The following is a 15307-nucleotide window of genomic DNA, read 5'->3' as shown; positions in this document are numbered from 1 at the left end:
CAAGCAGAATCTGATCTTAGCCGTTGATTAGAGATGTAATCTTGGCCGTTGAAGGACCAACATGAAAAGTATAAGAGGAGGCTTGAGGGTCAGTTGGAGAAGACACCAGAGTGACCAGTCATTCGATTTGCTAGAGCTGTGTTGTTAAGGAAAGTCGAGTTAGTGATCAACAACGAGGGGCAGTGAGTATTAGACAGAGAGGTAGAGACAGTGCTGGGAGACCAGCGTAGAGGCAGAGAGTGAGAAGCAGAGCTTAGAGGGACTGTGTCATCCACGCAGAGCCCAACAAAGATAACGCAGAGCCTAGAGGGACTGCGTCATCCATGCAGAGGGCAGAGGGAGTGACCCAGAGGGTCCTAGAGGCTATGCAGTGCCTCAAAGGGCTAACACATAGAGGTTTGAGGTTGACGCAGAGTAGCAGGAGGCTGATGCAGAGGCCAAAATGGCCAGCGCAGAGCTTCAGAGTCGCTGGAGAGGGTTTCGTGGGACATGTTTTTTGAATCCCTGTTTCCGAATAGAGAGGTATTGCTGCAGCGTATTTTTCTCTGTCGGGTGAGCCGGTTAGGCGCTCAGTTGTACTAAAGGAAATACTACATAATAATATACCCTCAGAATAGCTGCACCGGTTTTCCTGCATTGGGTTTTTCCGGGGACATTTTTCCAAAAATAACGGTGTCACTCGTGTGTTTGTTTTCTTTAAGTTGTTGATATGTAGATGTTGTGACTGTATTGTGTTTATTTCGGTATTTAAATGTTTTAAATAACTTGTTCAGAATTTACAAGTAGAAGAAATAAACCAGCAAAATACAGATTAATTTTCAAACGGATAGACTTAGAAAATTCAACACAAAGGGGCTCTTCCTTGTTGGCCTCTTCTTTGTGATTCTATCCACCCACAATGCATATTTAATCTTGCTATCCCATGCCTTTTTGTTATCCTCCACAATCTTCTTGATGAGGGCTATCAAATTTCTTTTGGTAGAATCACCAAGACCATTCACTTGGGGATAATAGATAGACGAATGGGATAGGATAATGCCATATTTGAAACAAAAGGAGGATAACTTACCCGAACTAAATGCCTTGGCATTATCAGTTCTGACTTTTTGAAGTACTCCAAACCTAGTGATAATTTTATATTTAAGGAAATTGATCACAACTTTCTCGATGGCAAATTTGGTAGGGATGGCTTCTAACCATTTAGTGAAATGGTCTTGTTGTGGTCGATATCCATGAGTAGCCATTGCTTGAATGATCTTTAATCTGCACTATGAAATCAAGGCCCCAATGCTGAAAGTGGGCCTCAACCACCATTGGTTTCAAAGTAGAGCAACCAACTTCTTGTTAGAAAATCAGAAAGGCAGTAAAGATTTTCTTGTTCTTCATAATTACTTGTGATGTTTCTTATTATTATTATTCTTTAGTTCATCAAGCAATTGCCAAAAGCAGCAACACATAAAACAATAGACCCCAGATGTAGGCACATGCCAGGGCAAATCCCCTCTCGAGGGGAAAACCCAGTCAAGATAATTCTTCCTTTCAATAGTATTCTTTGCGACTCTTCACCTAGACCAAGACTAGACTTTCCCTCCACACCAAGTCAGCCTCCCGGAATTTCGACCTCTTCCTAGAAACTTCGACTATGCAGCAACTTACGACAACTGACAACTTTCGGCAACAGTGAAACTTGGAAGACTTCGATATCCAAATCTAGGGCATGAAACAGAGAGATAGAGACACCAAATTTTCGATTTTCCTTGTCCCCTTAGACATCCCTGAACTCACATTCACTTCGGCTTCCCAGTAACAAAATTCACACCTTTTCCCATCTACAAGAGGACTTTGCACTTCTGCCCAACAACAAGAGAATTCGAACATGATGAGAGAACGATGCTCCAAATGAATTTGATGAGCTTCCTTTTATAGGCTTCTTGTGGGGTCGAATAGGGCCCTTAGGCCGACTTGATCTTTCCTTAAGCCGACATGGTGTGGAGGTTACATAATTCATATTTGACTCAATACTTAACCTTTTTATATGATTCAAAAGCCCAAGAAGGGTCTCTTTAAATGTACAATAATTCTATAGAGTCAAAATAAATCCTAGAAGTCCTTAATGGGGACTTTGACCTAAAACATGGTGACCCAAGCATGAAACCCATGCTTTAATAAGTCACAATAATAATAATAAAAGTTCTTTTCTTTATTCCTTTGATGAGTAAATTACATGATGACTCAAATACATTATTGAAGACCAAGCATAGTTACATTTTCCAACACTCCCTCTTAACTAGGGAGGTATTCATAATGTACAAATATAATGGAAGATTTCAAATTATATGAACCATGAAGAACTTTAGGCACCACAATGCCATGGACTAGATTCCTGACCAGGGAAATCTATCCAAATAGTCACTCAACAGTTTAGGCACCACAATGCCATGGACTAGATTCCCTTTCAGCGACTAAAATGGACTCAAGCTTTCAGTCCCTTTAGGTACCCTCAGGCTTACTTACCAACCATCAACCCAAAATCTAGGCGTGTATCCAAAACAGAGCTCAATGACCAACACGATCTTTCCAACTTTGGGACGCAGACATCAAGACAAAGTGTCTGCCAAATGTCTTCCCAGGCAATGCTTCACTCACAAAGCCTCAACACTCCTTGATCCAGCAGATCAAGAATGACCAATCTCTCCCAATCAAACTGATTGGTAACCAGCATGATATCAAAACCGTCAAGAGATTCACCTGTACAAATACAACCCCAATCAATAATATACTTTCACATGTACATACCAAATACAAACCTCCGGGGTCTTGCAGACAACCGATGTTGCTTCTCAACTTTCTATGGTAGGACTATAAACCGAATCTTTGACAGAAGATTCCTCAATCATATGTTTTACTTCCTACTTATCATGCAACAACATATCCTCCGAAATTCATTCTTCATTTATACCAAGCTATGCCCTCCCTCTCAACTAGGAAGCAATCCTTTATCCGGACTCCCTCTTAATCTTAGGAGATCTCTTCTATTCATGCCTTCTCTGGGAGATCAAATTCCTCTTTTCCATATCGGAGAATCCTTTGTGGCTTCCAACCATTTCATCAGCGTTATCATCATCCTCATCATGCTTGTCACATCAACGAGCATCTTCACCAAGTGGAAGATAGTGTACCTGCACTACTTAAATAGCAAGTACAACCAAATCTATAGAAGCATGATGTTATCCATATCAAAATCACAGAAGCATTTTATCTTTATACATATTAGATACCCAGACTTAATTACAAGCAAGAGACATATACTCTTCAACATCTTGCTAGGGACTATGTTATACACCCTAGACTACTTCATAACAACATTCATTCCATATAGGGTTTCAATGTGTCTTCCAAAGGTATGACATACCTTACTACAACATGTAGCAAACCCAAGAGACAATTCACAAAAATATATATCTACAAAGTATCCAACAACCTTTTAAAATACATATGTTAGACTTCTCACTAGGGATTCATACAGATCCTAGATTTCATTCAAACAAATCAATCAAAGTCAATAACAACTTAGTCATTACCCTGACCAACTTCCACTAGGGTTAGTTCCAAACCCCTAGATTTTCACTCAACCATCAATCAGTCACTAACATGACCAACTATCACTAGGGTTAGTTCGAAACCCTAGATTTCCCAACAATCATCAATCTCAACCAAAAATTCAAATTTCAACAATCTTTCACAAATCTCAAATATCATATAGTCAACTTTCATAAGAGATTTCTACTTCAACTAAGGTTCAACTTCAAAAACCCTAGAATTCCATTTTCACAATCTCAACAATCTTACATAGATCTCAAATCATCATATTTAAGAGATTTTACTTTGACTAAGGTTTAACTCCAAAACCCTAGAATTCCACAATCTCAATAATCATTACATGCATAGATCTCAGATTGTTACTTTTCACATTAGACAATGTTACTACTAGGTTTTAATTGCAAAACCCTAGATTTTTCATTTTTAACAATCATCTAAACAAATTTTAGATTGTTATATCACACATACTAGACAATTTAACTTCACTAGGCTTTAGCTATACCACCCTAGATTTCCAGATATCATCATCCTAGAATCTCAGACAAGGACTTCCATTAAATCCTGAAACAAGGACTTCCATTAAGTCCTAAGACAAGGACTTCTGTTAAGTCCTAAGACTTATGGCCATCAATAACTAGGTCAACACATATATCTAGGAATTCATAACCATACATAAGCATATCATATGTCCAACTTCATTAATACATCTGACCTAGGCCAACCTAGGATTTCAACCAAAAGGATATATCCATATAAGCCTAGGTTTCATCATCATGCAAATATATTTCATATCATGTGTTAGTCAAACCCAACTTCACAACAATATCAAATAAGAGTTAGACACACGATCATTCATCTAGATTACACTAGGGTTTGATCAGACAAACACACACATACCAAAGAAATAATTTCTAAGACAATATATAAGGGTCTTGCTCACACATTCTACCAGACCCCAATGAGTTAGGGTTCCAATGTAGAAACATAGCAAACCAGATTTTACCAAAACTTCAAAGGTTTCGGGATTTTAGACCTTATCATTCAACCCTAACAAGTTAGGATTTCCTGATCATACCAAAATCTCAAACAAAACATCATCAATAAAACTTCAACTAGCATTTCACAACATTCCTAAGCAACTTAGTATTTCAGACATTCACATTAGCATACCCTTTGGTTAGGGTTTTCTAGAACCTGTCTACGGTACTACCAAAACAGTAAAGAGTGGGGTGGGTAGATTTATCAAGAGATGAATCACCCAAACAAGAATCAGAAGGATTCAATGCAACTAGTCACAACAAAGTTATTAATAGATCATTAAATGAATAATCCTTCAATCACTGTATTTAAAGCATACCTTTGATTCATGACTAACCTTGTCTTGAGAGATCCTCCTTCTTGCAGATGTTTTCCCTAATCACGACAACAAATGGAGAAAGGTGATTATTATTTTAATATAATCAAAACTAAATGAGTACATGAACCCAAAAATGAGAAGACATGAAATACTTATCTTTGGAAGTTGTTGGGGACTCCCTCCAAAGCTTGAGGGAAACCTACAAACTTAAAACAATACAAAAATGTCTTTTCCAAAATATGTGAAAAATCTATAAATTCTAAAACATATAAAACAAGATATGTAAAGCTAGAAGCAAAGGACTTAATAGTGTAAGTCCCAAATGTCGAGTTCTTCGGGCTTGACTTTCTTTGAGTCTCCTTCTACAACAAGGTTCTCTTGATCCCTTCCTCTCTTCTTATTCTTTGGATTCTCGGGACAGTCACTTTTGTAGTGACCCTTCTTATGACATTGATAGCACTCTATCTTGGACATGTCAACTTTCTTCCTCGGTCCCTTTGATCTCTTTCCTTTATGATGAACAACATAAGCATTTGATACTCCTTGAGGATCGACAACCATCAAGATCCTTAATTCTTCTTGACTACAGGTGGTCCATAATTCTTCAAAGGTGGGAGCTACCTTCCAACTTTTGATACCTGCAACAAATGCACCCCAAGAGGGTGGCAATCCTAATAGAGAAGTGATCACTAGTTATTTATCTGGAACAATCTCATCGATGGGCAAGAGATCATCCCTGAGTCTAGCTATCTTCACAAAGAAGGTTGCCACAATATCTTCTTTAGTCATCTTCGTAGTCCTCAACTCATTCTTCAAACTTGCTACTTGACCAATGTTCTTAATAGTAAACAACTTAGACAAGGCTTCATACATCTCCTGAGCATGATTGATGTTAGCTATGAATGGGACAAGATTGTCTTTTATCCCTTCTACCATTAGAGTCATAGCCACCAATTCTAAATCCCTGAATTTTGCTTTGTTGGCATCACTGGCTTCTTCTGTAGGCTTCTTCACATTTCTTTTTACCAAATCCAACACCTTGTTCTTCTCGAGGATTAGGTCAATCCTCTTCTTCCAGGATCTGAAGTTAGATGCTCCTTCAAGTCTGTCCTCACCCTTGATTGAGTTAGACATCTTCCTTGAATATAATAGGCTTCTGCCCTGAGATAGTACCTATGAATGGATCAAGTGCTTGAGATTGCCTTTTTCTTCCTTCACCAAAGCTCTGATACCATGCTAGAAAATTAGAAAGGCAATAAATATTTTCTTGTTCTTGATAATTACTTGTGATGTTTCTTCTTATTATTATTCTTTATATCTTCTTTCTTTAGTTTATCAAGCAATTACCAAAATCAGCAGCACATAAAACAATAGACACCATATGTACGCACATGCCAGGGCAAAACCCCCCTCGAGGGGAAAACCTAGTTAAGATAGTTCTTCCTTTCAATTGTATTCTTTGAGACTCTTCACCCTAGACCAAGACCAAAATTTCTCTCCACACCAAGTCAACCTCCCAAAATTTTGACCTCTTCCTTGCAACTTCGACTATGCAGCAACTTACGGCAACTGGTAGCTTTCGACAATAGTGAAACTTGGAAGACTTCGATCTCCCAATCTAGGGCACGAAACAGAGAGAGAGAGACACCAAAATTTCGATTTTCCTTGTCTCTATAGACTTCCCCAAACTCGCATTCACTTCGGTTTCCCGGCAACAGAATTCGCACCTTTTCCCAGCGACAAGAGAACTTCGCACTTCTGCCCAGCAAGAAGAGAATTCAAACTTGATGAGAGAATGATGCTCCAAATGAATTTGATGAGCTTCCTTTTATAGGATTCTTGTGGGGTTGTTAGGGTCCTTAGGCCACCTTGATCTTCCCTTAGGCCGACATGATGTGGAGGTTACATAATTCATATTTGACTGAATACTTAACCTTTTGACATGATTCAAAAGCCCAAGAAGGGTCTCTTTAAATGTACAATAACTTTATAGACTCGGAATAAATCCTAGAAGTCCTGAATGGGGACTTTGACCTAAAACATTGTGACCCAAGCATGAAACCCATGCTTTAATAAGTCACAATAATAATAATAAAAAATATTTTCTTTATTCTTTTGACAAGTACATTACATGATGACTCAAGTGCATTATAGAAGACCGAACATAGTTAGATTTTCCAACACTTCTGTTTTCTTGTGAACAACTAGCAAGCTTGATATCCCATCAAAAATTTGTGCACATTTGAAAATAAAGTGGCCAATAATAACTGACTCTAAGGATCTTTTGTGCCGTGGTTTTAGATGCATAGTGGCCTCCACAAAACCCTGTATGAAACTTTAAATTTTTAAAACAAGTCTTTTGGTTTCATCTTCATCAATACGTCTGACCACAAGCCCTTCCGGATTTCTCCAACCTAGCTCATCTTGGTTGATACAATATTTTGGAGCCTTTAACCTTTAGAGCCCTTCTCTTATGGAGAACTAAGTGACTTGGGTTAGTAAGGTTAAGAAAATAATATATGATGTACCCATACTAGTCTAATTGTTCTTACCTCTGAAGCTTCGCTGAAGCTTCTAGTCTTGATGAAGTATTTTGGCAAACCATTCCAAAGGCTTTCTCGTTTCCTTCTGTGATAATTTGGGCCAATCCTTGACCCTTGATTAGTTTAGTGGGCCTAATCTCCAAATCATACTTTTGTATCTTTGTGACCCACCTAGCCCTGGTTCCCAAGAAATTTGTCTGAGTTAGAATATCCTTCATTGTTGAATGTGGAACAAAAGCTATCACCTTAGAATACCCCATATATACCTTGAAATGCTTAAGCGATTTGATCAACGCATAAGCTTTCTTTTCCATAGTGTGATATTTTAATTCTGAATGTTGCAATGCCTTGCTCATGAAAGCAATTGGTTGCTCTTGTTCACAATTTTTTTGGAGCAAACTCCTGCAATTGTATCTTCAAAAGAGAAGGAGAAAATCATAAAGTCCTTTGCATAATTTGGATTACAAGTACAGGGGCTTTTTGTTGGAAAATGTAACTAGGTTCGGTCTTGATTAAATGTATTTGAGTCATCTTGTAATGTACTTGTCAAAAGAATAAAGAATCAAATTATTATTATTATTATTATGACTTATTAAAGCATGGGTTTCATGCTTGGGTCATCATGTTTTAGGTCAAAGTTCCCATTGAGGACTTGTAGGATTTATTATGAGTAAATAGAGTCATTGCATTTTTAAAGAGACCCTTCTTAGGCTTTTGAATCATCTAAAAAGGTTAAGTATTGAGTCAAATATGAATTATGTTGCCTCCAGACCAAGTCGGCCTTAGGATGATCAAGTCGACCTCAAAGAGGGCTATTCGACCTCACGAAAGGACTACAAATGAAGCAGTTCAAATTCCATTTGAAGCACTCACTCAACAAGCTAGTTCGATATCTCTTGAAGTTGGAAAAAGTGCGAAATAGAGGAAGGAAGAAAAGGAAGTGCGAGTTTGGTCTAGGAGAAGGAAAGGATGAAGATCGAAATTTTGGTGCATCTATCTTTGTCTCTCGTGCCTTTGTTTGGAAGATAGAAGTTGTCTTGTTGATACTCGTATGTTGTTGTTGCCAGATCAAAATGTAGGTCGAAGTTGCTGGTGCTGGGTGCTGCTGCCTCAGGAAGCTGTACTAGGCAAAGATCGAAATCCTTTACTGAAGATCGAAATCTCCAGAGCAAGGTCAAAGTTGCTGGGTTTAAGAAAGTGCTGTCACTGTTGCCGCTGCTGCCAGGTCAAGTAGGATCATCTGCAAGAGAAGAGGAAGGATGACTTGGTATGGAGGAAAGTTTGTGTCAAGGTCTAGAGTCTTGTAATATCTCCGGAAAATTATTGAAGGAAGAATTACTGACTGGTTTTTCCCCTAGAGAGGGGTTTTTCCTTGGCTGTGAGCCTATATCTGGTGTCCATTGTTTTATGTGCTATTGCTTTGGTAATTGCTTGATGAACTAAAAGAAAGAAGATATAAAGAAACCTAATAAGAAGTCAAGAACATCACAAGTAATTATCAAGTATAAGAAAATCTTTCTGTCTTTCTCGTTTTCTAACACTTTTGCTATAGATCCTTTAATATATTTAAAGGCTTTCTTTCCTTGGTCACTCCATTCAAATTTTGCATTTTTCTTTAAAAGAGCTCGAATTAGAAATTTAATTTTCCAAGGAAAGCTTGGAGGGACTTGATGTTATGGTGTAGAGGGACCTTCTCAATTGCTTCTACTTTTTCTGGATCAATCCTTATCCCATCTTTTGAAATTATATGGCCTAACAAGTTGTCCTTAGTCACCCCAAATATGGATTTTGCTAGGTTTAAGGAGACTCCATATTCTCTACACCTCTTGAAGATCTGCCTAAGATGACTAATGTGTGTTGATCCATCATTTGAAAAAACAGTTAAGTCATCTTGGTAGATTTCAATGATTTTGCCAATTAGACCCTTGAAGGCATAGTCTATAGCCCTCTGAAATGCAGCTCCAGCATTTGGTAAACCAAAAGGCATCCTTAAGTACTCAAAAGTTCTCCATGGAGTGGTGAAAGTGGTCTTGTCCCAATCCTCCTTCTTGACCATGACTTGATTATATCTTGAGAATCTGTCTAGTAGTGACATCATGCCAGATCCTGTGACCCTTTGTAATAAGGTTTCCATGTTAGGCAAGGGGTAATTGTCTTTTTTACATGCCAAGTTAAGGTTTCTGAAATCCACACATAACCTATTAGATCCATTCTTGTTCCTTACAATCACCAAATTTGAAAACTACGTACAATGCCGAGTATGAGCTATCGTCTCGACTGCCAACATCTTATAGGGCTCCTTTTGCACGAAAGGGGTTAACTTAGGATTTAGTTTTCTCAATTTCTGCCTAAAAGGCTTGGCATTTTCATCTTTAAGGGGTATGGTGTGTTGCATTACATCCTCTCTATAACCTTTCAACTAATCCTAAGTGAATGCTAACACATCTCTATACTCTTGGAGTAGGTTAACCAGCTGCATTCTTTCATCCTTGGTTGTTCCTTTCCAATTTTTATCATTTTGGGATCTTCCTTAGTCCCAATGTTTATTTCAATGTGAGCCCCAGGCTTCAACTTATTTTCTTTCTTATTTCTTTGAGCATCCTGTCTATCAAAAACCCATTCTAGAGCAACGAGTCCTCTAGGAGTGGGGTTTATCCTATCATTTTCACATTCAATATACTTAACGCTTTCGTCTTTGTAACTACCTTGAAAATCCGCAAACTCATTCATATTGTTGATAAACTTGATGATCTGTTTTTCATCATTAAAAACATGCCAATGATCTACGTTATCTAGTACTGATGGCCTTAAATTGGTTGATGTTGATTTGGGGTAGCATCGGATGTGCTCTAGCCACGAAATTTGGTGGAGAGGTTGGGGCATATGAGATCTCCAATACCCAGAAAGGGTTTGTGCAGATTCTAAACAGTTCAGGAGATATTAAAATAATTAATAATTTTAAGGGAGTCCCTAAGTCTAAACTTAGGGAAAATAAAATATTAATGTGTATTAATATGAAACTGTGTTAGAATGGTCCAAAAGACATGGATCAAACCAAATCTAATCTTAGCCGTTGATTAGGGAATTAATCTTGGCCGTTGATATGTCAACAGGAAAAGTATAAGAGGAGGCTTGAGAGTCACTTGGAGAATACACCAGAGTGATCAATGATTCTATTCTCTAGAGCGGGGTTTGCTAAGAGAGATAGAATTAGTGATCGGGAGATGCAGCTGAGGGGCATTTGAGTACAAAGAGACAGAGAGGCAGAGATAGTGTCGGGAGAGCAATGCAGTAGCCAAGGAGAGTGACGCAGAGCCAGCCAGGGCTCACGCAGGGCCACGTAGAGGCACCGGGAGCTGCGCAGAGCCTTAGAGAGGCCAACGTTGCTGGCGTAGAGGGCCAGAGGGTTGATGTAGGGCCTCCTAGGGCTGACGCAGACCCATCCGGGGTGACGCAGGGCCAACGTGAGGCAAAGAGGGGCTGACGCAGTCCAGAGATAGGCCGACGCTGGGGTTTCCGGGGCAGATTTGTGCTGAGTAGCTGCCGGAAGGATTATTTGGGGTTTGAGCCAGAAGATTTGTCAGAAACTGAGAGGTATCACTGCCAAGGAAATTCTCTGTTGGGTAGGCCAGTTTCGGCACCCAGATTGTTCTTTGATATTGCTTAATAAGAAAACTCTTAGATAACTGCACCGGTTTTCCCACATTGGGTTTTTCCAGGGACATTAGTCCAAAAAAATGGTGTCATATGGTGTGTTTGTTTCTGTTTCTTTTAGTTGCTGATCTGTAATATGTTGAGCGTGCACTAGTGTTTATTTTCAGTATTTACATTGTAAATAACTTGTTAAGAAAACAAGTAGGAAGGAATAAATCAGATAAAGTGCATGGAGGGTTTCTAACTAAGTAAACATAGAAACTTCAACAGCTGCCATTTTTTGTTGGAGCTTTATTAATTCTTCTTGAAGCTGAAACCTTGAGGCAGCCACTACCAAACAATCATCTCTTTTATTCTCTTCTCTAGGAATTGCTACCAAATCTAATGCATCAAAGAATTCCATTATGGCCCATATAACATTCCTATATATCTTCAACTTTTACTTTTACAAGCAAACTTGTTTTTAACCTGGAAGATGACCAAGTCTGAATCTCCTTTGATGTGTAGCAACTTAATCCCCATATCCTTTGCTAATTCTAGATCCAAGAGAAGTGCCTCTGCTACATTGTTGGTTGCTTCAAACTCATGTCTATAAGAAAAATAGGGAATTTCTCCTGAAGGAGAAGTGAAGACCACCCCAACACCCTTACCAAACTTAGAACAAAGCCCCATCAAAATGCATGTACCACACCTTGGTAGTCTTGACTTGCTTATCCTCATCATTCATGGGAATCAGGAAGTTTAACAACATAGCATAATTTCCCATCTCTTCTTACTCAAGTCTCAAACACAATTTCATTGTTTGGCTTCTTAGGATCCTTTACATGGAATTTCCTTTCCAATTCTGTCTAACCTAACTATGGTGCCTTCACTGTTAGGAATGACAGCATATGTCAAATTCATTTGCAAGCTACCCTCCAAATCAGTGGCCCACTTCCTTGATAAAAGCATTCCCCATGCATCAGGTACATCAATCACAACAATTTCCATGGTGATCCTAATATCTGGGTACGCTGCCAAGTGCACTTGGAGATCCTTGATTAAACCTCACACTTCAATCCCAAGAAGTGACCCAAGTGGTGGCATAACACCATTGGAGATGTTTGGATAGGTGAAATGATTGAGGGATGATCATTGAGAGGAAGGACCAAACAAAAACCAAACATTGGTCTACATGCATGAAGCAAGAGCCGAAACTTTCAGCCAACACCGAATCTAAGGTAGTTAATGAGTTAGTATACAGGTAACTGGTGGGTAGATTGATATACCTTGCAACTACTAGACTTGATTTTGAATTTCATTTCTATATTCACAACAATGCCAAAGGCAGATTGGTGGATCGTGGCGAAATGAGTGTTGAGATATGTGGAAGGGATTCGTGACTTTGGCATTCAATATAGTTGAAGCAAAGACCCTCAGCTGTGTGGGAATACAGATTTAGATTGGGCTGGTTCTATCGATGATAGAAAATCCACTTCTAGATATGTTTTCAGCCTTGGCATAGTTGCAGTGACATGGACTGACAAGAAGCAACATGTAGTAGCCCTTTTAGTGACAAAAGCAGAATATCAAGGAGTAGTGAAAGGAGCACGCGAGGCAGTTTGCTTAGGAGAATGCTTTTAGACGCAGATATAGAAAACATAGCCAACACCTCTATTATGTGACAAACCAAACATGTTGAATTACATTTCCACTTCATCAGATAGCTTGTAGAGGATGGATTTATTGAGCCACAATGTTGTCCCATGGAGGACCAAACTGCAGACATTCTCACCAAGTCTTTGGGTCCTGAAAAGTATGTAAATTGGGATAAGGTTGGTGTAGTTGGTAGATTCACCAATAAAGGAGGTTGTTAATGTAAATATTAGCATATAATGGGCAATTAGATATTAGACTTAGGCATTAATAAAGTCAATTCGATTTTAGTTTATTTTATGTTTTTGTGCTTTATCTCACTTTATTATGTTTCTTTGTCTATCCCACATTTATAAAGTGAATTGAATCAACTTTCTGGTAATCTTGTATAAAAAAGCTTTCGCTTTCTCATTATACAATACAATATGGAGAACTTCTGAGTTATCTTGGTTTCTATATGTGCTCAATTTAAGGAATTTTATTGAAAATTCTAATTCCAGAAGATTATACAGTAGGTTTTCCTTGTTTGAATTCAAAACTCATGCCCAAATAATTGTGTTAACTTTTCCATTATTAAAAACCTATTGTAGGCTTCTCATGGCACTGTTTGCAATTTGCATTCATCATTGCAGTTTTATAGTTTAGGTGATTGTTGCTCTTCGCTACAATTTGGATGGTTAACTTGGAGTTACTGAAATAGTTTTTCCACCTCTATGGATGTTTTCTAAAGGTATACGTTTTGCAGATGGCTACGGCATGCGTCCAACTCCATTCAGAGGTGGCTCTTCAAGCTTTCAGGTCAATCAAATCCATGGATGATTCTATGACAGGTCATGGTAAAACATCTTACTATGTACCGAAAGGATCAATCTTGTTGCCAGGTTTAGGTTAATTTATTCAGTTATAACCATTTTGTATCATAGTTTTCTTTAAAGTTTTATAATAACATGAGTAGTGAAGTATATCTTTGCAGCAATCTTGTTTTTATTATTAATGGCATTGGTAAAGGTGTTTCTGAAATTATCACGAATTTGCTTATACCCCTTTGTGAAAATATGCGTAATGCACTTTTTATACATTTTTACTGTCATATTTGCGGCATTTTCAAGAATTATTTAACATTCCGATCACAGATTCTGTATAACGTCTAAAAATTGTCAAAGCCTTTTCTGCGTCTGGTTGAAATGAGTATGACAATTGAGGAAGAAGATGCTGGCAGAAATGTATTGGTAAAACTATACTAATCTAAAAGTGTGATTGATCCTCTTTCTCTATTATCCGTACCTTTGATGATTCTTTACTATATGTGGCAATTCCTATTTCCAACCTTATTGAAACATAAATGCAGCCTGACATGCAAGGGATATAGCAGTTCTCTTGTATTTATGTTTCAATGGGGTTGACTTTGGCATTTTAGCAACAAAGCAACTGCTATATCCCTTGCATGTCAGGCTGCATTTATGTTTCAATGGGGTTGGAAATAGGAATTGCGTACTAGATATCATCTGCATGTGGAGTGCAACAACAAAAGGTTGAAGTGCTTCTTTCCAAGATTCCACTCAACGTGGAGAAAATATTTGCTGCCTTTAACTATTGCCAGATTTGGAAGGCTTGAGCTGATAGTTGAACAGCTTGCACTTATCTTCACGATGATAGATATACTCCTGATTTAAAATGATCAGTGTTTGGAATAGTCTTTGTCCTGATTTGAACATTCAACTAAAGGAGCAGGGGGGATATTGCATTGAATGTGTGTTCTTGACAAATTTAAAGTTTACTTGCAACATAAATTAGCTTAAGTGAATTCGTTTTGAAGGAGACGTGAAATTCACCTTTACTTCCAGCAACTCTGCATTATTTTGATAATCGACTAATCAGTTATTTACTTAATAATCATGAACTAAAGTGAAATTATTCTTGAAAAATAACACTAGCACGATTGATGCTCTTGCATGCTTGTTGAACACGTTTGACCCTAGAGTGAGTTATACCTCTAGCTCATAGCATGGAGATGAAGAAACACAGGAAAGGGTCTCATGTGTTGTTTTAAGTGATTATGTGAGGCATGAATATGAAGTTACATATTCCAGAAAGAGTTATTGGTATAGTTATTGGGCGTACCAATGATAACTGTATCATCAACCATAGAATAGCTGTTCGTTGTATGATGCTTTTTGTTCGTTGCTCATATCATCTGCATGACATTCTTGAAAATTGTTGGAACATAGGTATTGCTCGAAGTGTTAATGCTGCATGTGAATTATTGCTTGTTCTTGTACATGGAATTATATTTGGTTGAAACTAGGCTAATGAAAAACGATTCTCATTTTGACATTTTCTTATATATCACTAGTTCTAGTGATAACAACAATTAAATAAAATAAGACCATATTTTTTCCATTAATTTTCAATAAAGGACCACAAAACACAGGTCAATGACATTGAACGAGTACGTCTAGTGTAAGTACAATGTGTGGCTGTGAAAGAAACTCTTATATCAATGCTATCAAAGCATGAA

General features: G+C 38.0%; 1 protein-coding gene across 2 annotated transcripts in view; it reads left to right on the top strand.

Moving 5' to 3' along the window:
- EMB2423 (telomere length regulation TEL2 family protein) overlaps positions 1–14066 on the top strand; it is a 254412-nt gene extending 240346 nt beyond the window's left edge. For both annotated transcript variants that reach the window (XM_089449026.1, XM_089449027.1), the window contains one exon: positions 13535–14066. In XM_089449026.1, the coding sequence (XP_089305152.1) occupies positions 13535–13681 (147 nt within the window). In that variant the 3' untranslated portion in view covers positions 13682–14066. The remainder of the gene's footprint in view (positions 1–13534) is intronic.
- Positions 14067–15307: the final 1241 nt, after the last annotated feature.

This window comes from Pinus tabuliformis, chromosome X, assembly GCF_031772625.1.
Source record: "Pinus tabuliformis cultivar Carrire ecotype Pingquan chromosome X, CPIR1, whole genome shotgun sequence".
Lineage (NCBI taxonomy): Eukaryota > Viridiplantae > Streptophyta > Pinopsida > Pinales > Pinaceae > Pinus > Pinus tabuliformis.
Note: the sequence above shows the minus strand (reverse complement) of the source record. Positions and strands in the feature narration are given on the sequence as shown.